General features: G+C 39.4%; 2 protein-coding genes across 5 annotated transcripts; both read left to right on the top strand.

Moving 5' to 3' along the window:
- Positions 1-61: 61 nt before the first annotated feature.
- mdc1 (mediator of DNA damage checkpoint 1) lies at positions 62-11,400 on the top strand. Of its 4 annotated transcripts, XM_041986877.1 has the most exons (13): positions 62-255; positions 785-922; positions 1,025-1,612; positions 1,692-1,770; positions 1,906-1,930; positions 1,961-3,098; positions 3,502-3,564; positions 3,875-7,188; positions 7,650-7,787; positions 9,163-9,345; positions 9,466-9,591; positions 10,118-10,228; positions 10,347-11,400. In XM_041986877.1, exons 2-13 carry the CDS (start codon positions 787-789, stop codon positions 10,548-10,550), a joined length of 6,105 nt encoding a protein of 2,034 aa, XP_041842811.1. In that variant the 5' UTR covers positions 62-255; positions 785-786; the 3' UTR covers positions 10,551-11,400. The 4 variants fall into 4 exon arrangements, with proteins under 4 accessions (XP_041842811.1, XP_041842808.1, XP_041842810.1 ...); XM_041986874.1 differs by having other exon boundaries at positions 1,906-3,098; XM_041986876.1 differs by having other exon boundaries at positions 761-922; positions 1,906-3,098.
- A 908-nt stretch (positions 11,401-12,308) lies between these two features.
- On the top strand, positions 12,309-27,806 carry si:dkeyp-77h1.4 (putative uncharacterized protein DDB_G0290521). Its single transcript, XM_041989076.1, has 11 exons — positions 12,309-12,547; positions 17,266-17,329; positions 17,635-17,655; positions 17,760-18,023; positions 19,485-19,605; positions 19,743-19,918; positions 20,453-20,595; positions 21,662-21,809; positions 21,914-22,095; positions 22,183-22,275; positions 23,394-27,806. The coding sequence occupies exons 2-11, from the start codon at positions 17,281-17,283 to the stop codon at positions 24,315-24,317; spliced, it is 2,121 nt and encodes a 706-aa protein (XP_041845010.1). The 5' UTR covers positions 12,309-12,547; positions 17,266-17,280; the 3' UTR covers positions 24,318-27,806.
- The last annotated feature ends 191 nt before the right edge of the window (positions 27,807-27,997 follow it).

Raw genomic sequence — 27,997 nt, 5'->3', positions numbered from 1 at the left:
AATGGAATGCGGTTTTAACACCTCCAACGGGCGTGGTCAATTCTTACCAGGATGCGTCTTTACCATTTTGTTTACGTCCACTGAGAAAAGCGATGCGTGCTAGATATTAGTGTACGATCTTTTTTATTAAGGTATTTGATTGACAACGCCGTGTACCTATGTACGAAATCAACTTATGAGAATACTATGAGATCAATCAATTGATCAGTCAATCTACTTCTGTTCCTCGGGCATACTTCCTTTTTAGTTTTCAAGGTAATTGCAATGAGACTTTATTTTCTAGAACATAGTTGCAAATAATAGTTTAAATATAGGTCTCATGTCTTGTTGTTATTAATGGCCAATTGTACGCTGAGTAGTGGGGTTTTTTGTTGTATAAAACGGATGCTAAGACTGGAACTGTGTAACAGTTAAGGCAGTTTATGTTGACCGGAAGTGTGATTGCTGTGATTTTTGACAGAAGTGTTCATACACGTTTAATAAAAGTTGTATCAGCATTACTTTAACTTGTTTGATCACTGATTTCAACTCAGTGTAAACAAGAATATAACTGAAAACATTCGACTTAATCGATGCTCACGATAAACCATGAGTTAACTGTAAGCTAAAGATAAATAAGTAGCCACGTATGCTAACGTTAGCTGTTTGCAGTTGCCCAGTATCAGGCATGTCAGGCTATGTTTATGAAGCTATCCCTGGTTGGAATTAGATGTTAATATTGCCGTCTAAGTAACTACTTAATTGACTTTACGTTTAATAGTCATTCAGTCTTACTGCTTGGTAGGAATGGATGCTACACAGGTGATCAGTGACTCCATCTTAGAGTCAGATGAGGAGGAAAATGAAGAGGATAATCAAACTAAGAGAAGGCCACCACTGGCTAAGCTGTGTGTCCTAAAAAATCCACACATACCAGAGACAGGTAAGTGGTTTACTGCTACTGCCACTAGAGCTATAATATGGCAATTTATGCATAGTCTATATGACTACATGAATGTACTGATGCATGCTCTCTGTCACCCAGAGTTGCCCCTCTTCTTGGGAGATAATGTCCTTGGTCGAGACCCGAGCACCTGCACCCTGCCCTTTCCTGCACCTTCAGTGTCCAAGCAGCATGCAACTATCTGCATCTCTGTTTACAGTAGAAGAGGTTGCCACGGTGATGTGGACATGGAGGCTTTAGTTTGGGATTTAGGGAGTATGAATGGGACCCGTAAGGGCCGCTTAAAGCTGACTCCTAATGTACGTTATGCCCTCAGTGAAGGTGACAGTTTGGTCGTGGCAGACATCCCATGCCAGTATGTCAGCTGTTCTACAAACTCAGTGTCTTCTCAAGATGGCACGAGGACTCCAGGGAGCAGAAATTCAGGGGCAAAGGCCAGGTTGCCAGATGCTTTGGGAGAAAAATGGGGTGACATGAGCACAGGCAGCAAGAAATGTGTCAACAGCGTTTTGAAGACAGGGGTGTCTTTAAAGAAGTCTCCTGTCAGAGGAAGTTGTCTGGCCTTTGAACAAACTCCAACCCAGCCACAGGGGACCTTGGTGCCAGAATCTGACTCTGATTCAGACAGCGAAAGATGTGGAGGAGGAGACAAAAAGCAGAAGACCCTTGGTATGTGTAAATGATTTAAACATAGATAGAAATTGTGTTTTTGTATCCATTATTCACAAGTTTATTCTTATGTTTCCAGTGTCTGATTCTGACTCCCATAAATCCAGTCCCAATTCTTCTGTCTTCTTTAGTCCTACAAATAAAATTGTCCCTGAAAGGTATATATGTGCTTTTTTCCTTTTTGAAATTTCTATATTTATACTACAGGAAAAACAGTATTTGTCAGTTCATTTCCAGTTTCACTCCCTGCCTGTCATCTTTTTGTTTTTGACCTGTTTTCCACTGTTTTACAGTGACAGTGAAAGTCCTATCATGCCACACTCTTCCAATAGAAATGGGTCACACAGGCACATCAGTTTCAACACAGAGGAGCCAGATGTAGATGTGGGGGGACAGCAGCTGGAGAAAAAAAAGTCACCTGTAATTGAGAGAAACGGTGAAGAGGAGGACAAAAGTGAGCAAAATGTGAAACTTAAAAGCAGCATCAGTCTCACACGAGAAGGTGAATCACTTGTGTCTACACCAGATGTGTCCAGAAAAGACATCCCTGCATTTAACATGGACAGTGACACTGATGTGGAGGGAGAGGAGGAAAAGGTGGCGTCTGCTGGGCCTCCAGACACAGTCCTGTTTCAGATGGACAGTGATACAGATGTTGATGAAGACAAAGACATCTCAGAAGAAGTTCCCAAAAGTATTTCTTCCTTTAATGACACCAAGCCATGTCACATTGCTTCTGTTATTCAGCCTGAAGACATCACCATGGACAATGACACTGATGCAGACAAGGATAATACTGCTTTGTCAGATGCTGCCACCAAAGCCAAAGTCCCATCATTTCATAGTGCACATGCCGCTGATTCTCCTTCATCAGTCCTGCCAAAGGATATTCATCTAGACAGTGATACAGATGTTGATGAGGAAACAGAGGGGCATTGTGGAGCAGTAAACAAAGACTCTAAACCAGATGAAGCCCCCACCAAATTTTCTATAAAGCTTGTTGTGCCTGAACATGCCTCCACTGCTCCTCACAGCCTGCATCTAGACAGTGATACAGATGATGAAGTTGTCCCTGTCCCTCCCATCTGTGAGCCCTCAGCAGCCGCTGCTGTCACAAAATCACGTGCCACTGCAAATGCAAATGCTGACTTGGATATTCTGTCGGACAGTGACACAGATGTGGATGATTATTCTCCTCTGGCTATACCTGTTGCTGTCACAAACCTGCCAGTGCTTCCTGGTACGTCAAAAGCTCTTAAGTCAGATTCTGATGCTGATACAGATGTGGATGAATCCAGCGTGCCCTCTGCTGGAAAAAGGGCCAATCCAGCCGACTTTAGAGTGGACAGTGACACTGATGTTGAGGGTGAGGATTCAGATATTGGAAAAGCAGCTGAAGACCAGATGCCTGACTTGCATAGAGAAAATACTCCGGGGTTGCTGGTTCCCCTTCTGCAGAACTGTTCTACTCCTGTACAGGTGTCAGGTAAGAAGTCAATCGATCTTCACATAAACATAATGGAATGAGTTTATGCTGCAGCCAGGTAATGTATTATCATAAAATACAGCAAACACAGGGTTTTATTGGATATAACTCACAGTATCAAATATAAAAAATGAACTAAGTTATTGTAAAATTAGAACAATATTTGGAAATCTACAACATGTATCCAACAGTGAAAGGATGCTACACATGTCAGTGCAAGGAATCCAGGTTTTTTCAAAATTTCATACTGATTGTAAAGTGATTATTGTAAAGTGTGTTTCAGTTTCTCTGTTTAAAAATATTTCATGATTTTTTAGGTCCAGCCTATGAATCATTGAATATTTAGAATTTAAAATAAAGCCATGTTTAATTGTCTTTTACTTTTCACCTTGGGATGTTACAGAAGGAGGAGTGGAAGAAATGGAGACCCAGGCTTTCACAAGCCCCTCTTTATGTGCATTTAGATGTGAGTAAAGTACTTTTAATACAGTTTATTTCTACCGTTTCTTAAAAAAACAGCAAGATGCTTTTTGTGAAAGAGATTTAAATGTTTAAAGATCATGGGAGCTGAAGCAACGAGAGCCTGGAGAAGTTCAGTGTGGCTAAACTATTAGGGAGAAAAGGCATTAAAACATCAAGTTGGTTTCCTCAGTTCCAAATCTTCACATTGTTGTTAAAAGAAGTGTGAAAATATCCCTATTCCAACTAAAAAAAAAAAGAAAGTGTTTCTGGCATGAAATTCGAAACACGTTAATTTATCTTCTTTATCCTTGCAGGTACTGTAGCATCTGCTGTTAGACCTGCAGTATTGTCTTCCTGCTCAGACACTGAGGAGGAAGAAGACTTCATTGTAGCTGAGACACAGTCTTTTGTTCTTCCGTCTCGACATTGCCAGACGAGCGTGGACCCAACCAAAGTAGCTGCACTTGAGTCCTCTGGTGATAGATCAAATGAGCAGTCCTGCCAAGAAGACTCTTTCCAGCTTGGATTGTCTAACAGCAGCCACCTGCAGCACAACAGTGGAACTCTGGCCTTGGAGAGCACCCAGGCTTTTGTCTCTATGGAAGGGGGAGTAAATCTGGAAGACACCCAGGCGTATGCAGCCATCTCAAGTGCAAACAGAACACCTGCAGAGAATGACTCAAACCTGGAGGCCACGCTGGCATATGGAGAGGATGAGGAGCCTGCCGGATATTCAGAAATGTCTAAAAAAGACAGTTGTGTAAATTTGGCTTTGGAAGCAACACAAGCTTATATTTTAGAGACCTACAATAATTTAGAGGATGATTTAGACAAAAATAAAAAACAAAATGCAGCTATGACTGAGACTCAGTCCTTAGATCCTCTCACTTCATCTACACTTGCTATGGCCGAAACCCAACCAGCGCTTTCTTATGTGGGACAGGAGAGTTTGGAAACAAACAGTCCTGTTTGTTCTGCACAGCAGGTTAAGCCAAGAACACAACATGAAACAGAAAAGAAGGATGAACAAGGGAAGGTAGCTCACCTTCAGGAGAGGCACCTCACTGAAACTCAGCCTATGTGCATAAGTAACACAGAGGAAAGTGATGATGAAGACTCGTTTCCCGGTCCACGAAAGAAAAGAACAGCAAAGCCGCTGCAGCTTGATGAGGAACAGACACAGCCTCTAACTTGTTCCCAGGCTGAAACTGAGCCCCTCCACATCACTGTTGAGCCAACTCAGCCCATGGTCTTAGGTGGAGATGGTGAAAGTGATGAGGAGGAGTCGATGCTGGTCCCAAGAAAAAGAAAAGCAAAACAGCATCATTTTGAAGAAGAGCAAACCCAACAGCTCAAAAACCCAGAAGTCTCTAGTGCTGAAACCCAACCATTGGATTCATGTGCGGATGATGATTCTGAGTTGATGCCAGGCCCACGAAAACGAAAAGCAAAACCACTACAATTTGAAGACGAGTCACAGTCACTCACTAATTCAGTCTCTGCTGATGAAGGTCAGCCCTTGGGTACATGTGAAAGCGGGCAAAGCGATGAAGATGACTTGACTCCATGTCTGAAAAAACGGAAAGCAAAGCCACTGCAATTCGAAGAGGAGCAGACTCAGGCACTCGTTAGTTCTGAAGTCTCAGAAGTTCAAACTCAGCCAGCAGTGATAGGTGAAGATGAGGCAAGTGATGACGACTCGGTTCCCGGTCCACGAAAAAGAAAAGCAAAGCAACTTCATCTTGAAGAGGAGGAGATGCAATCAGACACGAATTCAGAAGCCTGTTTTGAATCTCCCTTGAAAAGAGAAACTGCTGGAACCAGTGAAACCAGTGTTACAAATTTAAGCGAGATGAGGGGACGAGTAAAAGAAGAGGAAGAGGCATCAGAATGTTCTGTAGCTTCAAAGAGACCGACAAGAAGGGAGGGTAAAATGTTGTCAAGCACAAGAGGAAGGAGAGGAGAAGCCAAGTCTGATGATGCTAGCACTGAGGAAAAGATACAGCAGACAAAAAGGAGAAGAAATATTAGGCAGCAGGAAAATGAGGATGAAAGGAAGAAACTGAAACGGGAGAAAAATGTTGTAGAGCTCGGACAAGAGCAAGAAAAAACTGAGAAGGAATGTAGAGAGACTGAAGACCGAGAAAGACTGCAGGCTGAAGATGCGGAAAAAAAACAACTTGAGCTAAAGAGAATAGAGATGGAAAAACAGGAGAAGCAAGAAATACTGAGATTGAAGAAAGAAAAAGAAGAGAAAGAAAAGTTGGAAAGAGAGGAGAAAGAGAAATTAGAAAGGGAAAGAAGGGAACAGAAGGAAAGAGAAAGCTTGGAAAGAGCAAAGAGAGAACAAGAAGAAAGACTTGAAAAGGAGGCGAAAGAACACCAAGAAAGACTGGAGAGAGAAGAAAGAGAGAAACTGGAGAAAAGAAAAGAATCCAAAGGAGAAGAGAAGCCAACAATTCCTGCAAGAGGCCGGAGAGCAGCTAGAAGAACCATTGCTGCAGAGGGCATAAAAGAGCTGGAGCAAGACTTGACCTCAACCAATGACTTCCCATCGAGGAGAACCAGATCTCGCTCCAATTCATCCAACTCCGTCAGCTCAGAGAGGTCTGCTTTAGGTGTCAACACCCAGGAGAGTAAGGGAAAAGGCCTAGGGAGAGGAGCAAAGAGGAGCACTGAGACTCCCCAAAAAACTGTCGTCAGAAGCAGCCGTCGAAGGACGACAATGGCTGCAGGGCAGACGGAGCGCAGCACTACTGATAACTCAGCTCAGGAACTCCTCTTCAGTTCCAACTGCTCCAACTCGGTCAGCTCTGACATGTCAAGCTGCAGTGCAAACACTCAAAACAGAGGAAGAGGAGGAAGGCAGCGAGGAAGAGGAAGGAAAACAGAACCATATCCAGAAACCAATGCTCCTACTATTAATGACCATGATCAAACATCTGCAATGAGGGGCAGAAATCGCAGGAAGGCAGAAGAGTCCTCCAGCGAGGCTCTCCATGAGGATGATAAAGAAAAGGCACTCTCTCAGCAAGCTGGGACCAGTAGGGGGCAGCAGCAGGCCAATACAGCAGATTTAGAGTATGAAGTTTCAAACGATAAGGGCCAGTCAAATCAAGGAGGAGGAGTAGCTAATGAGAAATCACCACTGCCCAAGAGGAATGTCAGGGGTAGAGGTCAAAAAGCAGGAAAAACTGAAACTGCAGAGGATCCAGTAGTTCCCAAAGTCAGTGATGCTGATGAAGCTAGAAACAAAAGAAAAGGACGGAAGAGTGAATTGGAGGCAAATAAAGAAACAAACAGCACAAAGGTTTCCAAAGGGAAAGAGAGAGCTAGAACAACAGAAGCAGCAGAGGAAGGAAGGAAAGATGAAACAAAGGAAAAAACTCCAGATGCTATCCAAGTGAGGAAAACCAGTAGAGCATCCAATATTCAAACAAAGAAAAATGCAAAAGAATCTCTTCCTGAGAAGTCGGTGAGAGATGGTGAGAAAATGGAGGTGGAGATGTCTGAGAAAAGAGCCAGGGGTCGGACATCAGTGGTCCAGAAAAATAAGAAAGAAGCTGTGGAAGAAAGTGGAACATCTACAACTTCTATAAACCAGAATTCAAATGTGGAGGCATCAGAGGTGACTTAATTACTTTACCTATAAATTATACGTAGGGAGATGTATGGTTTTAAAATTTGTTGTTAGAAGTGAAACACATTGAAGCTGACAGTAAAAGATGAGTTGCGAATAATCAGTGTCTTGGAATTGTTCTTTTAAAAGAGGGCTTTTACCTTGGACCGAGGCTGTTGTGCATTACATTCTGACTCAGCCTTTCCAATCATTATAATGCACTACCACCCACATCATGGACCGTCTGTGTTTCCTCTACTCTCTCATTAAGAGTGCTCTAAACTGCCATACATCATCTTAATACACTAATGAATTAAGTGGTTTAGCGGTCACCCCACTTCCTTCTCTTACATTTTATTACCTTTATACCATGTATCTCTCTTTTTAGTATTTTCTAATAACTGTTTTTGTGCCTACACCATATTGTTTCTTATCTCCTCAATCTCTTTTTTTTCTCTCATGTTTATCAGCCACAGACTCCGACCAGCAGTGTTTCCCGAAAGCGACAAGCACCTCCAGATTCCTCTCCTGTGGCAAAGACTCCTCGCTCCTGCTCTGCTTCCCCCTCAGCAAATGTCCGACTACGAGCTGGAAACCAGGCCTACAAGGTCTGTGTGTCTGAGAACTAGAGACGAAAGCTTGATTAGTGTAGATATTAAAAGAAAGGAGAAAAAGTGTGTCTTTCTTAAAGTTTTTGTCTGTGCAACATAATTTTGGTGATGAGTATTGTTTTTTTCCAGCTTAAAATAACTGCTAAAACTGAAGTAATATACTGTAATTTTACGCATGTATATCATCATGTATATCCTTCCATTACCTCAAATTAATGCATAACACTGCATCAAGACTCATACAAAATGAGCACATCACCGCCTTGCTTGCTTCCCTTTACTGGCTTCCTGTCAGATTTCATATTGATTTCAAAGTCTTACTGCTCACCTTCAAGCCTTAAATGGCCTTGCCTCAACATTGATCTGAGATTTACTGACTTGGCATGTGCCCTCCTGACCACTGAGATCCACAGATAATGCCATTTTAGCTATCCCCAGATCATAGCTTGTGACAGAGGCAGATCAGGCTTTTTCCCATTATAGCCTCCACCTTGTGGAACACGTTGCCCACTACACTCAGACACACAAAACACCTTTAAATCCTGCTTTAAAAATGTCCTTTTTCAAGGTGCCTTTGGTGTTGTCTGAGGAATATATTATATATTCAGTTGTTTCTAATCTGGCTGCCTTGTCCCTCTTTTCTGGGTTTATATCTCAATATTGTTGAAACTGTTTTTCTGCTACAGTGTAGGAGAATAAAAAACGCTCCCTTGCTCTGTACATTATGGTTACCTTTATCAGATAGCCTTTTAACTCTCCCATATTTACTACTGTATTTACTAATGTTTGATGTCTCAAGTATTTCACAGTTTTTTTTATTTTCTGTCACGTTAAGTCAAAGTTAAACCAACCTGTTTTATTACCTTTTTCTGTCTCATTGTTTTGTTTCTATTTCTTTGGTTTCCAAACTTTTTTTCTTTAATTTTTTTTATGTTTTTCTAAACACAATTTCTAAAATGTTTTGTTTTCTTTTTTTCTTTTTTCTGAAATACTGTCGTGTTTTATTTGTATTCTCTGAAGCATTTTTTCCTTACAGTGGTACTTCCTTTCCTATTCATTTAGAAAAAGTTTTTTTTTCAATTTTTAAAATAATTTTATCAAAATTTTTGACAGAAACCTCTTTTCAAAGTGTCACGTCTACATTTGAAGTCAGAGCAGTTTTATTCAATATTTGCAGACTCTTTGGTCATTTTCCAGCAACAAAGCATTTATTCTCAAGCCAACCAAATGACAAGTACACCAAGAAATGCATGTAGCCTCAAAGGTTATAAACATAAAGATTTGAACATGCTTGTTTTCCACAGTGTGTGACCAATAACGTTGCCAGAAATATTCTAGAAAAGTTGTGACCTGGAGCTGTTTTCTTTCTCAGGTGCTGTTCACAGGGCTGGTGGATGAGGCAGGGGAGCGAGTGTTGGCTCGTTTAGGAGGCAGCATGGCCAAAGGTGTGTCAGACATGAACTGTCTTGTAACCGATAAAGTGCGAAGGACAGTCAAATTCCTGTGTGCAGTGGCCAAAGGTATCCCAGTTGTCACCACAGACTGGTTGGAAAAGGTTAGTTTCCATAGCAGCATTTAGAAAACTTGGTCCCGACTTGTCCTCTCTGATAGGGGGACACAAACACATCCAGTTATGCTCCAACATACTAAAACACTCCTCCTCTGTGTGTTTCAGAGTGGTAAAGCTGGGAGCTTTCTTTCTCCTTATTCTTTCATTGTGAAGGATCCGGAGCAGGAGAAGAAGTTCAGTTTCTGCCTGCAGGAGTCTCTGAGGACTGCCAGCAGTCAGCCTCTCTTACAGGTACCCCAATTTATTTCCACCCTTATGTTTTTCTCTAAGTGAGAAGTTGATGGTGTGTCAGTTTTAAATGTATCGTGCCATTTCATTTTGCTGGCAGCACTGGGGTGGGGGGAAAAGCAAGTCATGCTGGGAATTCAGAAATGTTTGAATCACTTTTAGCCTTTGTCAGATCATACATTTGCCTCCAAGCAAGACTTTTTTAGTTCAGCTGGAGTGTTGATAGCTTGCCTTCCCACCATAACTTATCGGAAGTAGTTTGACATTTAGTGTTTATGTAGTCGTTATGTTTTACGTATTATGTTTCCAGGGCTGTACTGTTTCATCAGAGCTGTAAAAGAATAGCTTCACACAACAAACAGTGCTGATGCTAAGCTAAAATTAGGGCACACACCTGACCAAATTCCAGTCCCAAGAGTCCTTTATTGATTTTCTTGTTCTGGCTTGCTGAGCCTGAAGAAGCATAAAGACTAATCACATTTGCATCAGTGTTGTACACTATATCATATTACGTCTGTCTTTCTACCAGGGATATGAGATCCATGTCACAAAGTCAGTAAAGCCGGAGCCAGTTCACATGAAAGACATCATTTCCTCCAGTGGAGCAACTTTTCTGCCAAAGATGCCCTCATCTCATAAGGTGCCAGTCAATCTTAAAGCTGTTCATATGTCTCAAATGAGGAACTGCAGTGGTTTGTCTTTCAGTCCTAACAATCCACCCTCAATTTTTTCTTTTCCGTCACTTGACCCTCTCTTAGGCTCAGACGGTAGTGATTTCCTGCGAAGAGGACTGGCGGCTGTGTGGCCCCGCTGTGTCTGCATCTCTCCTCGTCGTCACTGCTGAGTTCATCCTCACAGGAATCCTGCAGCAGAAACTTGATTTTAAGAGTCATGCGCTCCCCCCTACTGCAGCTGACCCGCAGCCTGCAGGAGGCAGGGGAAAAGGCAGGAGGAAGATTTAGTACTCCCAAAAACATGTCACTGTGTGTGGATGAAATCTGCAACAATGAGTTGTAGATTAAACTTATAGCCTGGTAGGAGCACTAGTGAGTCAGCTATTTGTCTGATTATATGACTTGAGAATGTACCTAAATGGAGCTTTGTGTGATTTTTTTTTTTTTTACTTAAATGCAAACACAATTTCTATGTAGACTGTTTAGCTGTGAAATATCTGAAAATCCCTTTTTACGTGTATGATTTTACAAGAAACTGATGGAGAGTTTACCAAACAGAAGAGTTTTGGACATACAGTGCTGTTCTTGGGAGTTGGGAAATTAACAATGAAGCAGTTAGAGTTGTTCAGATCATGTTTGAGTAGTAGAATAGTAGAGCTGATGGAATCCGTTTTAAAATCAATCTTCTATAGAGGTCAGTGAATGCAACAAGCTTGTTTCCTGTCCAGATAGAAAGTGCATAGTGCCTTTTATACCTGATGTGATCATGAAACCACTGGTGTGTCTTCCTCTCTCCATTAAGCAGCACCACTCCATTAAGACTTCATTCAATCATATCACCATTGGGGGGGGCTGGACACAGCGTAAGCATTCGACTACTGCTTCAACATCGAGATCTTATCCTGTTTGTTTACTCCATTTATCTATATACTGTCTTTTCTTCTATGCAAGTCCTAGAAAACCAGTATTAAGTAGTTACATGAGGTCTCTTTCCTGTTAAATGTCTCTGTGTCATGGTGTTTTAATGATGGAGTCATTGTATGATTTTTTTGGTCATAGTCAACTGTTCACTGGCAAATGACTCAACACCAAGTTTGTATCAATTTATGAAAACATTAAATATCTTCTGTCAGCATGACGTATGAGTCTTTTATGTACATATTCATCCATAACTCAACAGTAACTGTTTGCCTTTTAATGCTGTATACCCTATTTGTAAATATATCAAAGTCTGTGGTGGTCCATAGAAATGAGGACATTTTATATTAGAAATCAAAAGAATAACATACTGTAAATGTTTGTGATGTGATTGAAGGGCTCAGAAACATTACTCCTCTGTTTATTACTTGTGACCAAGATTTGTGAGTTAATGAGAAAAAGTTTAGATGTTTCAAACAGAATGAAAGGTGATTATGATCTGACAGCCTAATAGTTTTCCATTAGCTTTAAACTATGCTGTTTTACACAATAAGTGATGGAGGTCATAACTGCTGCTTCAACAAGAAGTTATCTATTGTATATTTAAGGAATCTTCAGTTTAGCTGAACTTTTTTATTAAAAGGCATTTAAAATCCAACATTTTAATTATAGTCCCCGAAAAAAAAACACAAAGGACTTAAATTTTTTCTGACATTCTGTTTGCAAAGTAATAAATAGGCTACATTAGCCTGTATCATATATAAATGGCTTATATTGTCTTTTAACATTATGCAGGAGTGAGAGTAATTGCAAGAATGAAGGTATCTATGTAGTATAAATGAATAATTTATTGCCTAAAAACAGTGGCCCATTATTATTTGAAAGCTATGTTAAAAGCAAACACATAATTGACAAAAAAAAAGAGAGGCCTGTGCTTGAAAGAATTAAGCAAATAACATAATTATGATATTTTTAATAACATCACAAGCAAAACAAGTTAGAAAGCATTAACTCTAACACTACTAACCTACACCCCTTATTCTCACATCATCCCTTTAACAGATAATCTTGGGGTCTAGTTTGTTTGTGGATGCTGCATGATGACCCTCTGTGTGTTTTGGTGGCGAACAGTGGCCGGTGTTTCCCGACACGAGTCGAGTGGCTCCGAGAGCGACCAGAGCCCGACATATTCTGATCCGCTTCCAAATGTTGAGCCCGAGTCGTGAAGTGCTGCTCTTGAGGGGGGCGAGGTTGAAAGGGAGAGAGACGGCGAGGGAGAAAACAGGCAACATTCTCGTAGATTTTCACTTTTGAAAAGCATCCCGGCATCTTCCCACAGCGGCGCATCTCCGGCCGGTCGGGTGAAGGTAGGTGAGCTGCGGAGCGGCTGCTTGTCCTCTGCTGAACATACATGTGCAGGAATGTGGGTCCTAAATTTGTCTGGTGCGCGACGGGTTAAATTCTGCAGTTTTTTGGTTGATGCGCTTGTCGGCTATCCCGGCTCGAATGTGACCGATCCACACTTTGAGCTGTAAGATTTAACACCAGCTAAGAAAGGTGTGAAATTAGGTTCAGCTAGTTAGTTCTGGTACGGAAACCAGTTTAATAAGGACCGCGCTGATATTTTAGGTTTTTAAAGGGTTCTCATGATTATTTAATTTTTGAATTCCTCAACCTCTCAGATGCGATCTAAATTCTCTAAAATGGAATGATGACTTGGATGCAAAAGATTGTCTTTTTGAAAACAGCTAATCTAATGTGGATATTTAAATAAAATAGGTATTTCCAATTTATTCAGAACTGTGAAATGTTATAGTCTGTTTTATACTCCACTGAGTTGACATCCTTCATAGGCAAGTTATTTAAATATATGCATGCATTATCAGAGAAGATGCTCTAGCCTGGAGGCTCTGGCTGTTTCATCCGCCCGCAGTGTGCAGCTCACACTGTGGCCACAGCTGCAAGCAGGCCCTAAAAAAACACACTATAACTGTCCTTATATTATTAACTAATACAATCTTCCTGTTTTCATCAGTATTTAATCTTTACAAAAACAAATTATTCTCTTTTATCAGCTCTCCAGTGTATGTTAATACTACACACAGCTCGACCCACTCCTCCCAGCTCCACCCTCATGTCCATTGATTTTAATGGATCTGACAGGTGCAAGCAGTATGGTGGAAACATGTCTTATCCTTCACTTCACTGCATCTGGCTATGTATGAAAATAGGTTTTCAGCAACAGCCTTCTTCTGAAAGATAAGCTTGAAAAATGATAAATTTATCCGGATCAGATATCCTGGTTAATTTATGGGTTTTTTTTGTGCTACGTTGACCTGAAATAGTAGAGGAGGTGTTTAGGTGTTTCAGAATTTTGAATGAACTTTATTTGTTTGAAATATGCTGCATTTGATGAAAAAATTTACCCACTTTCACATGTGTGTCTACTCTTGTGATGCAACAATGCATTTATTTGTTTTTTTGGTGCCTTATAATTTATAAATGAGAACAATGTGCTTCTGTGTAGAAGTGTGCCTGAAATCACTCTTAGCATCCCTCCTCATCATCAGGGAGACTTGACCCCATGTCCCCCTGTATTACTTGTGCAAAAAAAGGAGTAGAGTGAAAATGAAAGAGAAACGATGAAGAGACAGAGTTTGCTTTGTAGGTTCCTCACATCTGCAGTCATTGAAGGCATTTCCGCCTCCTTAAAGGCCAGGGGACAAAGACCTAGCTGTCCCTCCAGTGAGCTGGGAGTTAGGATTTTGAAGGAACACAGGCCCAGGCTTTGATTTCAGAGTAGGATGCTCTGGCTTGAATTATATAAGATAAGGAGGAGGAGAGGATGAGAGAGACGTGATGAAGAGAGAGCCACAGAGTAACGAGGGAAAGTGGGAAAAAAGATACAGATGCCCCAAGACAGGAAGCATTGCAATCCAGTTAAATGAGTTATATAAAGTTATAAGAGGAGAAAATGTAGTGAAAAATAAGCAAGAGATTTAAAAAAAAAAAAACTATCAGAAATTCTAGTGGAAGAATAGGACAGGGAGAATGAATAGAGTAATTCACAGTGAGACTGTGCAAGACAAGTAGGAAGGACAAATAAGGACTGAAGTGTAGAAAAGAGAAACAATCAGGAAAGGATAGTAGATGGCATGCAAGTCTGTGACAGTATTATTAAGCTCCATAATGTAGCGTATTGCCCGTATCTTCACATGTTTGTGCTTTTGCTCAGTGGGACTGACTTCTGCATTTTGTTTGAAATGCTTCCAGAAACAAAGGAAAAGACGTGGGATTTTTTGCTTCAAAGATCTAGCTTCGAAACACCAGATTGTCTGAGGCCAACTGCTGTGACAAACAGATGGTCATGACTTTATTCCCTTTGTCTTCACAGCCAACCCATCCTACACCTCAAATTACTGTATTAATTAAATGTTGATTTCTACAAGGGTCAACGGTTTGTTTTCAGTCAAATGCTCCAATCAGGGAATAAAGCAGCAGCTTCAAAGGAGGCTTCGAAATCTCAGTAAAAAGATACAAAATGGGTTTTCTCTAATGACATATAAGAGACACCAAGGGATTGACTGCCAAAAGACGATGTTCTGTGTGATGCATTACTTAATATTTTGTTTGAGTTACAATAAAATCAGTGGGTTTTAGGCTCTGTGCCAAGAGCAACAAACCAAATGCAGAGGCTTGTATGTGGTCTAGAGTGTAAAAGCAATTCTGTTTGTCAGATTATGATACTGTGAAATGCTAATTTTTCTCATTAAGTAACAAGAAACAAGACAAGTTCTTTGTTGCTCCTTATAAACATGTTCAAATTACATGAATGCAAAGACAAACAGATGGCAGACAGACATTAAAACATGCACACACAGGCTTATACACAGTGTGAAAAAAGATGTGGAAAAGATGGCTAATGCTTCATCATTTCCAGCAGGAATCGGTTGTTTTAAGACATCTCCTCTGTTGCAAAGAGACACTTTAATCTTCACTGCATGTCCATTAGCTGCTGCAAAGGGTGACTGCAAACACTGCAGGTGTTCCCTCCCAGTCCCCTCCTGGGCTTTGTAAGTGAAAACTGCAGTAAAATCTCTTGTACAAACTCTCTTAATGTTTTGCCTCAGATGACTCTGCTGCATCATCATAATCCGCCTTTAGTGTGTCAAGTTAATTTTTTCCTAAAGCAGAGAAACTATTAAGGGTTCCTACAGTTCTTTGTTGTTCAAGCCATCTCCTAATGGAAACGCATTATACTGATTTCCTAACTATCCTGAATGTCACTTGGTGTTAAATTTCAGCCATATAATCAATAAAAAGTCAGATGTGCCATTGTAACTTGGACATGCTACTGGAAGTCCTTTCTCCAAGAGACGCCTGCTGGTGAAGCCTTTAAACAGCATTTTTTTTAGCAAATACTTGTGACCCTGATCTTTAACTGGACCCCAAAAAGCTAAGAAGTTGTGGTTGTTTTAAAACTACCAATAAGTCAACTGGAGGCCTAACAAGCAACAATACACTTAACAGTGAAAATTAAAATGGAAACTTCTCAGGCTCAGATGAGGAACCAAGCTTGAGAGAAAACAGGTGTTAGAAAAGTCTGTGCAGAACATATTTTGTACAAAATCAAAACTAGAATTAGAGGAATATGTTTTGTACAAAACAAGTTATCTGATTGGGTGAACCTAAAAGTTGGTACAAAGATAAGTGATTGAACCAGTTGCCTTGGCAGCTGAACAGGATACAGTGCCTTCATTTGTGCATGTTTGCAGCATAAATGTTAGTCTGAACGTCAGCATGTAAAGAAAGTCTAAAGGAGGAACTAAATAGTTGATTGTAAACTTTTAGTACAGGAAGGGAAAGATTAGGTCACAGACCCAATTCAGACATCTATAAAAGAACGTAACCCAATTTATTGAAAGTCTAAGCTTGATGTTACTTCTGCAGAGGATAAATGTTGATGTAATGGCATGCCAGTTCTTGGAATAAAAAAAAACTCAGAAGCTAAATTGTAAAATTGCTGGGCTCCATTTTCTCTTCTTCAGAAGATCTGCCTCTTCTTTTACTCGAACAAAATATTTTTTAACTACTACAATGTCCATATGGCTTTCTTAACAAAAACAGCATCAAAGAATGATTTTGTTTCTGTTGATCAAGCATTGCAAGAGAAAAAAAAGCACATTGAATTATTCTACCCTATGTAAAATAGAAAAGAAAGAAAGAAAGAAAGAACGAACGAACGAACGAACGAACGAACGAACGAACGAACGAACGAACGAACGAACGAACGAACGAACGAACGAACGAACGAACGAACGAACGAACGAAAGAAACAAAGAAAGAGAAAGAAATCCTTGCTTCAAAAGTATGCAAGTTCAAAACACACTTTTTAAAACATAAATAATAAAACATATTCATACAATTTTTATGAGGCTGATGTCTATATTTTCTCTTTGTCAGGACACTGATAGACCTCACTGTCTGCTGTTTCGGTGGTCAGCTGTCCATCTTTGATCACTGCAGGTTTCCATTCCATCTTTTGAGCATTTACAATGAAAACCACACAACAGTTTCTTTTGCTCCAGCTCCTTGATGTGTAGCCTTTATAAGCTAAGAAGAGAGCCCATGACATCATCAGGCTTCCCTATCTACACTGCAAATAATTGCGATTCTTCCCAGACAAGTGTCTTAAAGAAATAATGTCTGTCCTGATTTCTTCTGTTCCCTGTGCTGTTCCTACTTAAAGCACATATATAAATATTTCTGTAGTAACAGTTTGCCTCACTGTTGAAGATCCATTACACGCCATCATGGGAAAGGTTGCTGATAAGATTCTGCACCGATTGTAGCAAAAGAGGTTTAACATTAAGGAGGTTCATCCCATATTTATACATTTATAATAAATATTTAAGTTTCTCAGATATTAGTACTGAGTGTGTTTACATTGGTCAACCAGAGATATACAATTAAAACCAGAAAAAAACAGTTGTTAGTCAACTTGTTAGTACAATTCTTTTAAACAGTAGAATAATTTTTATGTTTCCTCTGGGTGTTTACATTTACCTTTTTTTCCCGCTCAGACACAAAAGAATCGAACATGACGATGAGAGTCCATGTGATTGTACTTGGCTTTCTCATCTCTGCAGGTATGTCAACAAGAATAAATGATTCTGTTGCATCCAGTAGGGCAACGGAAATATGAAACTAGAATATGTTTCTATTAGTATGCAGTATTTTCATTGTTTGCAGACACAGCAGCTCATTCTTCACTGTGTTGTTTATTCAGGGAACACACTTAAATTCAGATTAATTCTGTTGTAATGTTGTTATTTCTGTTATTTAGACAGTATGGATTTAATAAGATAACATATAAAATTATTTAAATTTGTATCAGAAACTTTAAGGATTAGTTGAAAACTATTTTAATGAATATTTTCCTTTTCCCCTGCAGCCATTTCTGCCCCAGTGAAAGGTAAAATTATTATATATCATGTGTATGATTCACCAATAATGAGTTCTGAGCTTTTCTTACCCTCTTATATGTTACGTTTTCCCTTTATCCATCATCTGATCCAGTTGATGAGGAAACCGAGACACGTTTCCATGGGGAGGATTTCTACATCCAATTGTCCTCGAATGTGGTGGAGGTCACATTTAGGAACAGGTCCGACCCTCGGACACCTCTGACCTTGATGAGGGATGGCAAAGTGGTCAGCAGTCGGGCCAAACTGAACCAACACTTGGACTACCTCATTATAGATTCTGTTGGTGAGGGAGATGAAGGGGTGTACGCTCTGAAGACTCCAGGTGGTCTCAAGTCGATATCGCTGATAGTCCGAGGTACTAGATGATGTGACACATTGGAAATGGTCATTTTTAATGAAACATGGCCTCAAACTGTGTGAAATATACAATTTCTGGACATGTTTCTCTTATTGCTTTGTCTCTTGTTTTGCGTTAGTTCAAAACCAATATGTATTTATTTTTTAATCAAAATCATAGCTTGAACAATAACGAAATGAATTTTTTAGGTATTGATTAAGATATTTTCAGTTTTTAAACAGAAACAATAAATGGTGACAGAATGAAACCAGAACATTGCTGTACAGTTGAAGGTGTACCTAAGCAAATATTTCACTTTTGAAATTTAGTGGCTGGGACATCTGTGCTTTTATTTGAAAAGTAATACTTTAAGGTTTATTTACAGGTTGTGGTATTCTTATGTTTAAGTAAAGATGTGAATCATAGATACAACAATGAGACAAAGGACAATGGGATAAGCATGTGACACCTTAAGAGTTCTTAAATTTTTACCTTTTCATTACTCATAAATTTTTTCTAAAAAATTTCATCTAACCTCAAAATATCATCACTTCTACACTATGTCATCCAACTCATGATAACTGACTTTTTAGGTTGATCCAGATCCAAATAATTTGTAATTCTGCCAGATATTTCTTCTCAGACTGCTCATATACTTGTAGTTGGTGTTTGGTTAGTTCAGATATGCTTTATATCTCCTTCATGAAAGCCAAGTAGAAGAAGGCTTTCAGAAAATATTTAACAAATTAAGCACTTATAGTTTATACATCTCTCTTAAACTTAAATTTACAGCATCTTGATCATAATAAGGTTTTACAAATATCTACATCCACCAAAATATATTGTGAGTTCATGAGTTTATGAATAAGCCAGGCTCAATCACGCAGTCAGCTTCTGGATCTACTCCAAGTTTGCACAACAATTTTTCCCAAAACTGTTAAGATTATACACACAAATACACATACACAAATGTGAGAGAAGTAGTGACTGATTCAAACAGATAGAGGGAGAAACTGGATCGAACCCAGCAGGATGAAGGCAACTGTAGAGTAGCAATATGTGGATGATGTGCCATATGGAGGGAGTAATGTGTTGTGAGGTAATGAAGAGGCGTGTGTGAGAGAGCTTGCTGGAGTTGCCAGGCAATAATTATGCAGGTCTTTAACCACCAACCCGTGCCTCTTTCCTTTCCTCCTCGCAGTGTTCCTGTCTTTATCTTGTCTCTAGTGTCTTCCCATCTGTTTGGTTTTTAGGTCTACCCTCTCATTCCCATTACACTGATATTTTAGGGTAATTGCTCCGTTGTTTCTCTGTAATTTGTCTTTTTTTTCTCCACATCTGTCAAGCTATTCCGTTTCTTTTCCTTACTCCTTCACCCCTAGTTGTTCTTACCCTCCTCCATTTTTGTTGTTTCTTGTTTCAGACCTTCACTTCCTTCTATTTAACTGTTGCTTCATTTTATCTGATTTTACCTCCTAGACTGCACAATTGAGCAGCACATCAAATATGGAGACAACTTCCATATTTCACTGCAGGGGGTGAATCTTCCCATCACCTTTGAGTACAGGCCCATTGCAGTGGAGGCCAACCAGACATCAAGGTAGAGTCAGCAAAACTCCATGATCTCTGCTGACATGTCTTAAAGCTTGGTGTGCATGTGCAGAGACATGTCTGTAAGTTATCAGAAAGAGGTTGTAAAAAGGTAATCCATTTCGACTTTCCTTTCTTTACCTGCAGACCAGCTTTTGTGCTGCTCACCGCTGCAGGGTCTTCCACGGAGCCCTACCAGGGTCGTATCAGCGTCAGTAAGCATTCTGTTATCCTCAGTGCTGTGACAGGGGTTGATGAGGGGAGCTATACTGTCAGGGATAACAAAGGAGTTATCCAAAAGAAAGAGTGTCTAAACGTCAAAGGTGAGAGCCACAGTGATGACAGATTATTTTCTTCTCCCATGCTTGACTTGTACCAAATGACTAGAGTTTTAACAGGGTTGTTTCTGCTCTTGCTTTTATGCTCCTCTTGATTTCTCATAATGGCCTTTTAAAGCTGTTAATGCAGTGGTTCTCAAACTTTTAAACCAAGGGCAAGATATCTGCCATCTTTCATTCTAGTTATCTGTTTCTCCATATCTCACTTTTTTTTCTCCCTTCGATGTGTAAAACCTGAACTTTTTTCTGCACTGCTGCGTCTTCTTCTTCTTCTTTATATTTTGTGGTGGTTGGCAAAAACTAATTGGTGCATTACTGCCACCAAGTGGTCTGGAGTGTAGACCAGAATGGTTCCAAGAGCCCAAGTTGTCAAAATATCAGTTTGCTACAATTTCCCAACCAAAGTGGTTTGAGAACCACTGTGTTAATGGAATACATTAATGGAATACATTTCCAGTCCATAAACAGATTTATTTATCAGATTTCCTCCCTTCTGTTTTGTCTGTTTGTGTCTCTTAGAGCATCAAAACTTTTTGTCCATACCATATGGGAAAAGACTGAAGATCAACCTGATGCTCAACAGCTCTTCGGTGCAGCTTTACTACACCCCTGACTCTGAATTAACATCCCATCTACTGCTGGATAAGGGAGAATTTACAAGTGTAACTGAAATGTTTTTTATTATTCTGAGCTTGCAATGCTATTTTGATTGATTTTACATTTACTTGAAATTGGCAGTTGATTATCAAGTGTAATTGAAGTTTTGTGTTTTCATTCATTTGTATGACAGGCAAGAGTGAGTGAGCTCTAAGTTGAAAAAAAAAAATCCAGGGCCCTATCAAAAGTTTATTGTTGCATAATCATTGGAGATGTCCGTGGATCCATGAATTGTTGATGCCCATCATATTGGAAAACATTGAGAAAACATTACCAAATTGTTTAGACTCCAACGATCCACAGTCAGGCTGATTCAAGAGCTCTGTTGGTTTTTTGGGACGTTGTCAACCAACAAAGTTCATTCCAAGACCAAAGTCTGTAATAGTCAAGGACACAAAGAAAGCCAGGTTAACTTCCAAATGGCTAAATATTACATAATTTTCATGTTCATGAGTCCACATCAGGAGAACTCTGAACAGCAATGATGTACACGGTAGAGCAACAAGGAGAAAGCTGCTACTCACACACACACACACACACACACACACACACATAAAAAACCTATACGCTGTTTTAAAAATCATGAAGAAAGTGTGGTTATGGTAAAATTAGAATAAAATAGCTCATTTGTGATGCACAGAGGTAGTATAACTGTATCAGATTTAGAACAATAGATGCATTTTTTTATTATTATTATTTATATAAAAGAAATTTTTGAAACATCTAGAAAATGAACTTGCGAGCAGAAGTTGTTCACTTATTGTTTAGGAAGATAAAAGTTTTTGAATGGCCAAGTCTAAGCTCTGACCTTAATCCACAAAACCCACCAACAATATTGAAGCTGTTTTTATGGTACATTTAATGTGTGTCCTGCTTGGCTATGATCCAGCTACATACCATCTGTTTCATATGACCAGTTATTCTACTCTTATGTGGTGCTTGTGTTACTAAAGCTGTTTATCTGTCAATGAGTAGTTTTTTTGCTCCCTTCTCACCAGTCTTTGGTATCTTACTCTACAGTGATTTAGTATTTTGATGCATACAGAGTGAAAATGTTTGCTCTAATTTTAGGCCCAAACGGAGCTGGGTTTGGAGGATCGTCTTTCTTTGGAGGGTTCGTTGGTTTTTCTTGACCACGTCAAGGGTTCAGATGCTGGCCTGTTTAGAATTACAGACACTCATGGATTTACTGTGTCCACCATCCACCTGAAAGTCCAACGTAAGCCATTTAACAGAAAGCCACTATTCTTGTTCTCTCCATTCTTAATGTATTATTTAAATTCAGTTCAAATATTTACTTTCCTTCTTTTAAATTCTGTGTAGCCTACAAATTGGAGTCACTCTATGTAGCCATCATTGCCCTGTTGGGCCTGCTGGCTTTCCTTCTGCTGGTCTGCCTGCTATCCTGCCTGATCAAAGTGAAGAAGAGGGCCAAGAGGGCTGCTGCCCTGGAGAAGTTGGCTCAGAACGCTGGCAAAGAGGATGAGGGAGAGGCCTTTAGACAGGTAGAAAGGACAAATACACAATATCTACTGATGAGAAGTGTTCTGATATAATTAATCTTATTGGTGTGTCTATGTGTATCTTCAAAGGTGGTAAAGAACATCACCAAACTCAGTGAGGAATCCAAGCACTCCCAAGCTGACAACACAGAGAAATCTCAGAGCACTGAGGTGGATATTAAAGTAAGGATATGTGATATTTCTTTCTTAAAGCAGAGTTGTTGAGAGTTGTTTAATAATGACTCAATTTTTATGCTGTGTTCTGCGTTTAGACAGTTGCAGCTTATTCAGAACGCTACTGCTAGAGTCCTCACTAAGATCAAGAAAGTGGATCACATCAGTCCAGGTCTCAGATCTTTGAAGCAGCTTCCTTTGTCACAAAGAATGGATTTTAGATATCATTTTATGAAGCGTTGAATGTTTTAGGGGCTACGATATGTTTCTGATCTGCTGCCGCTTTATGAATCATTTTGACCTCTCAGGTTTTCTGGGATAGGTCTGCTTACATTCCCATGTAGTGAGAATTCTGCAAAAATTTGAAATCTGGGTCATCAAACACATTTTTTTTTGTGTGAATTGTATTCTTTACGAAGAGATCTATCGATCATACAGAGGCAAATGAACAAGCTGTCTGCAGGAGGGAAAAGACTAAAAATCTTATTTAAAAAAACTATACTTACAGACCTGGCAGAGGCAGAAGGAAGACAAAGAGAGAAAGAAGGAAACAATCTGATCTAACTTTGAGGAAAACAACTTAGTCAAAAAGCAACAGTTTGACCAAGGACACGGTGCAGTAAAAGCAATGGGAATCAAGCTATGCAGATGCTCATAAACAAACAAAAACTGTTATTTTTATTATGTAAATCACTTTGTGCTGCTGTTATGCATGCATAAAGTTTGATTTTATTTGTTTTGATTTAAAGGAAATCACACATTTTCACAACAAACTCCCAGAAAACCTGAGGTCTCTCCCAACTCTGAGTTGTTTTAAATCAAGGCTGGAACGATTTGTTTGCCACCACTTTTTATTCAGTTAAATATGTTTCAACCTTGCACTGCACTGGAGCTGCACTGTGACTTACAGTCTTCTGTTATATGCAGTTTTAGCTTATTATTATTATTATTATCTTCCAATTTATGTTACTATTCAGAAAAGCTATTTATATGTTGTTGGTTTTTTTCTACTCTCCTGCGCGTCTATCACATATTGACTTTATTCCACTTTGGATTACCCTGCTGTTTGAAGATACTAGTTTTGCAGCAAATAAACTAGCCTTTGCATGTTGTCTTTCTGAACCCAGGGTCTGGAAGTTTCCTCTAAAGAAGTTGGGGTTGGTAACCTAGAGACCAGTGACTCAGGTGTTGGCTTTAACACTGCTCTGCCACTGGACACTGACACTGATGCCCCTGATCAAATCCTTGATTCTGAAGCTGTCAGCATCTCTGTCGCTCCTGAAATTAAACCAAGTCCTCCATCTGCTGCTGAGTCCAAGCCGAGTGCTCCACCAGCTTTGGATATTAAGCCCAGTACAGTATCTGAAACTAAAGTCAGCCCACTCCCAGAGACCAAGAAAACTCCAGAACAGCCAAAGGAAGTAAAGTTGGATTTGCCTAAACCAGCAGATACTAAACTTAGCCCAGTCCCAAGCCCAGATCCCAAGGCTGTTCTGAGTCCAGCTGATCTAAAACCTGCATCCAGTCCAAGCCCAGAGACCAGGCCTGGTTTGAGTCCAGCTGATCTAAAACCTGCACCCAGTCCAAGTCCAGAGCCCAGGGCTGGTCTGAGTCCAGCTGATCTAAAACCTGCACCCAGCCCAAGCCCAGAACCCAAGGCTGGTTTGAGTCCAGCTGATCTTAAACCTGCACTCAGCCCAAGCCCAGAACCCAAGGCTGGTTTGAGTCCAGCTGGTCTAAAGCCTGCACTCAGTCCAAGCCCAGAACCTAAGCCAGTTGTCCCCACAACCACCACTCCAACACCTGAGAGCAAGAGTCTCCTAACCCCCACACCTGAGCCCCCTAAACCAACCACACCAGAACCTATTACCAACGGCACTCCTGAACCAGGGCCAGATTCCAAACAAAGCCCAGATGATGCAGATATTATCGGAAGTTCCGCTCCAAAAGCAATCCCCCCTAAAACCCCTGAGGTGGAGCTAAAATCTAGCAGTATTGTACCAGAGGCCAGCAAAGATGACCCTGCGGCCAAAGATTCCACCACCACCTGAGGGCTGCCCCTGCAAAAGCACGAAGGAAGCCCCACAGATCTTCTCCATCACCACCACTGCAGACAATCGAACACTCCCTAGCAAATAATGAAGAAAAACCACAACAGCTGGGACAGAGATGTCAGTTTAACTTGTCTAAAGCTTGAACCCACGTGATAATGGTATCTCTACACACTAAAACGTCGGAGACTTTCTAATTTAGAAACACTTAAAATAAAAAACATGGCTTTTGATTGTTAACCATTTTAGTTGTATGCAACTTGCAGCCTTGTTCTTTGCAAATCTCACAGTAAAACTGCCAAACTGCAAATGAAATCTTTTGCAGAGTTTACAACTAAAATGTTAACTCCACTTAAAGATGTTTTTTTTAACAATGTCCAGAAAGGTTTACGACATTTCATGTAATTACCATAACAGAATTCAAAATTAGACTTGAACTAACTACTGTTTCCCATTCAAAACCTCCTTGAGCATGTGAAAAACCTCACAGAAGAAATTGACTTTTCAACTGGTGTAATTTTAACCCTGGTGAAATTTGTGTAATGGCAAAAAATGAAGGATTTCCAAATCACATTCAGTATTGCTATTGCTACTTTGTGCACAGCTGAAATTTAGATTTATTTTAAATGAGCTTTCTGTTTTTCATTAAAGAGTTTTGCATAATTTTAACCTAGCAAAAAATAGTATTAGTAATAACCCCACTATTAATAGAATCTGATTAAAATTGAGTTTCAGACTCTCAAAGGATATTTCAGTTGATTAAAATGTGTTTTGCAGACAGCTTCAGATCCCTCAAGTCTGGATCAACAACTTCACAGCCTTTTGAACTGCGTTTCCTTGTGGCTCCATTAAAATCCCAGCACTATTACAGTTTAATAGGAAGCTCCTGCCTGGAGGGACTTCAGACCTATGCTTCAGACACTTAATAAGACCTCCCTGTTCTTGATATATGTTGGGATCTCCAAGTATCAAATACTTAAACTGTTTTACAAGTTTAAATGGATAGATTTTTTTTGCTAGCTTATGTCTTTGTTTTAATATACTTTCCTCTTCTTTTTCTACTATTTCACCCATGATGTTCCTTATTTTAACTTCAGTTTTTCTTATCCTTTCTGGTTTCTTTTCATCTAAAGAATTTTGTTTTGTCAATACTGACAAAGACTTTTTTCTTATGTAACATTGGGCATCAGTGTCTAAACTTAGCATTTTCACTGGCTTTGTTGTAACTCTACAGTATGAGACCATTATCAATGCCATCACACAGTCTCTCCATAGCTGGTTTAAATGGAGTTAATGTATAAATGTGCAGCTGTTTAATCTTTATCCTTGCATGGTTCAGAGGAGGGGTGCAGATACATATCTATGTTACAGAAAAAGATGCATGTCTCTACCTCATGTTTCATGCACTAAAAAAAAAACAAAAAGAATAAAACACTTTGGATTTTTGAGAGAAGCACAAAACGACAGCCATGAAAATTCAATCAAATGATCCGAAAATTGTTGAAAGTCATAAGTAGATCCTCCAAAACGTGGCTTGATATTTCTTATTAATAAATGACAGTGAGATGTTGTGTCAGAATCTTAAAAAGCCATAAAACATGATAGGGTATGTGAAGATGTCAGATTTGATACTTTGACACTACAATTACAAAAAAACAAATAAAAAGCAGATAAATATCAAGGTGCTTCAGTGTTAAATGGACTAACAACATTTTGGTGTAAAATGTGTAAAACATTGTATAGGTCTCATTTAATGCCTGGATCTGTGAGGGAGTCACTAACCAATTTGTTCAGTACTGACAAAACTCCATACATATGCATATACATACATACATATATATATATATATATATATATATATATATTACAAGAAAACCACAAACACACCTCAAAACTGTAAATATTGCATGTGTATGCCAGTTTAACCCCTTAATGGCTGAATGTTTTTAGTGTATAAAACAATTCTTGTATCATACTAAATAAAAAAAAAAACTAATTCAAATTTCTCACCAACTTTAAATTGAACGTCAATGATAAATAAATACAACACAACACGATACAAATACTATAGCTTATATATACTAATGCTCACTAATGTCTTGAACTAATTTAGCATCAAATATTGTAAAAAAAAAAAAAAGAAAGAAAAAAAAACCTGACAATATTAGCTCATTTTTATTCAGTTACCTGCTGATGATACTCAAAACATAACATATCACTCACAATATTCACACATTGTATTGAAATATTTAGCTGACGTCACTTAAGCATAAACTGCAGCATGCCCAAGACATCTGGACAACAGGCTTTCATCGTCGAGAAGTCGTATCCATGTGTGTGACCAGAGGAGTGATGTGTTAAGGTTGCTGTCACTGGGTGTCGAGGATTTGTCTGTGAAGTCTGTGTGCCTACAGTGTGATGTATGTATCCATGAGTGTGAGTGATATATGGCTGAGTGTGTGCCGAATCAATGCGCAGGCAATTTGTACAGAATGAAGCGTCTACTATGTGTGTCCATGTGTTGTAAGTTGTCCATGTGCCTGCTTAAATTGTCTCGCAACGTGGAGAAATAAGCAAAGTGTTTTAGTCATGAGTGTGAATGTGTTGAAAACCACAAAACAATGTAAGACATTGATATTTAAGCAAGTCTAGTCTTTGTTTTAGTGCCTAAAATGTATATTGGATAGTTGGCCTGTATACTGTCAATAGCCACCTCCTAATGGCACCTTTGTTTTATGAAATAATATTTTCACAGGCATATAACGCAGTTTGCACACCTGAACATACACAAAAATACCACCAACTGACCTAAGATGTGCTTATGTGAAGGAGTGTGTACAGAAGTGATGAAAAAAAGGGATATTACTTGATTATAAGAAGCATGCTAACTGTTGAATGAGTCTTATTTGTAAGAGAGAGTGTTTTCATTAATCATATCTATAGCACATTCATTTACAGGAGTATGTGAGTGATTTCATGATAGCAGCAGATGAATTTTAAAGCTTTGTGTGGGTAACCGTCTGGGTTATGCTGTTGTAAGCAATTGACGAGAGGCGGCTAAAACACCATCTCCATGTACCACCACACTGTCAGGGATTGTAATAACAAAACATCCAGAGAGAATTAAGACTAAAGAAGCAGAGACTGAGTGGTGGGCATGACAAGCCTTTTTCTTACACATTACCAGCATCACAAGGAAGGCTCAGTGTAACTAGATTGGATTTATTATATCTTACAGAGGGATTCTAGTTCTGTACCCACTTCTGATCACCCACTAATAGAAACCGCTACTGTTAACACCAGTGAAACTCCTTGCACTTTATAAGTTGTCTGTGCCCTCTCTGATTACTGCTGCTGTTGTGGCCCTGGCTGTGGTGTGACATCCCACATGGTTTCTATGTACTCCCTTTTTTGCACAACACTTCACACAGATGTTTTGTAATGACAAATTTTTTCTCTCTCTTTATTTCATGTCTAAATGAATACTAAGAATAAAAAATTAAAAAAAAAAGACATTTCCTGCCTCCTTGTCTTAGTTTTTTTTTTCTTTCTAAACAACTAATATGCAGAAGAACGTTTAGATGTCCCTTTTCTCAGTCCATCATCTCATTTAATGTCAGTGATGATTGTCGTTCATGCACTATTTTCTCACCCCGGGTAATCTCTCTGCCTTGTTCCGA

Source organism: Melanotaenia boesemani, chromosome 6 (genome assembly GCF_017639745.1).
Source record: "Melanotaenia boesemani isolate fMelBoe1 chromosome 6, fMelBoe1.pri, whole genome shotgun sequence".
NCBI lineage: Eukaryota > Metazoa > Chordata > Actinopteri > Atheriniformes > Melanotaeniidae > Melanotaenia > Melanotaenia boesemani.
This window is presented reverse-complemented; position numbering and strand designations above follow the sequence as displayed.

Bases quoted from the DNA above. Each gene is read 5' to 3' on its own strand.
- si:dkeyp-77h1.4 (XM_041989076.1), top strand. From the start codon at position 17,281: ATGACGATGAGAGTCCATGTGATTGTACTTGGCTTTCTCATCTCTGCA. The intron at 17,330-17,634 runs GTATGTCAACAA...TTTCCCCTGCAG, and splicing joins TGGCTTTCTCATCTCTGCAG to CCATTTCTGCCCCAGTGAAA. The intron at 22,276-23,393 runs GTAAGGATATGT...TTCTGAACCCAG, and splicing joins GCACTGAGGTGGATATTAAA to GGTCTGGAAGTTTCCTCTAA.
- mdc1 (XM_041986874.1), top strand. From the start codon at position 787: ATGGATGCTACACAGGTGATCAGTGACTCCATCTTAGAGTCAGATGAG. The intron at 923-1,024 runs GTAAGTGGTTTA...TCTGTCACCCAG, and splicing joins TCCACACATACCAGAGACAG to AGTTGCCCCTCTTCTTGGGA. The intron at 9,346-9,465 runs GTTAGTTTCCAT...TGTGTGTTTCAG, and splicing joins CCACAGACTGGTTGGAAAAG to AGTGGTAAAGCTGGGAGCTT.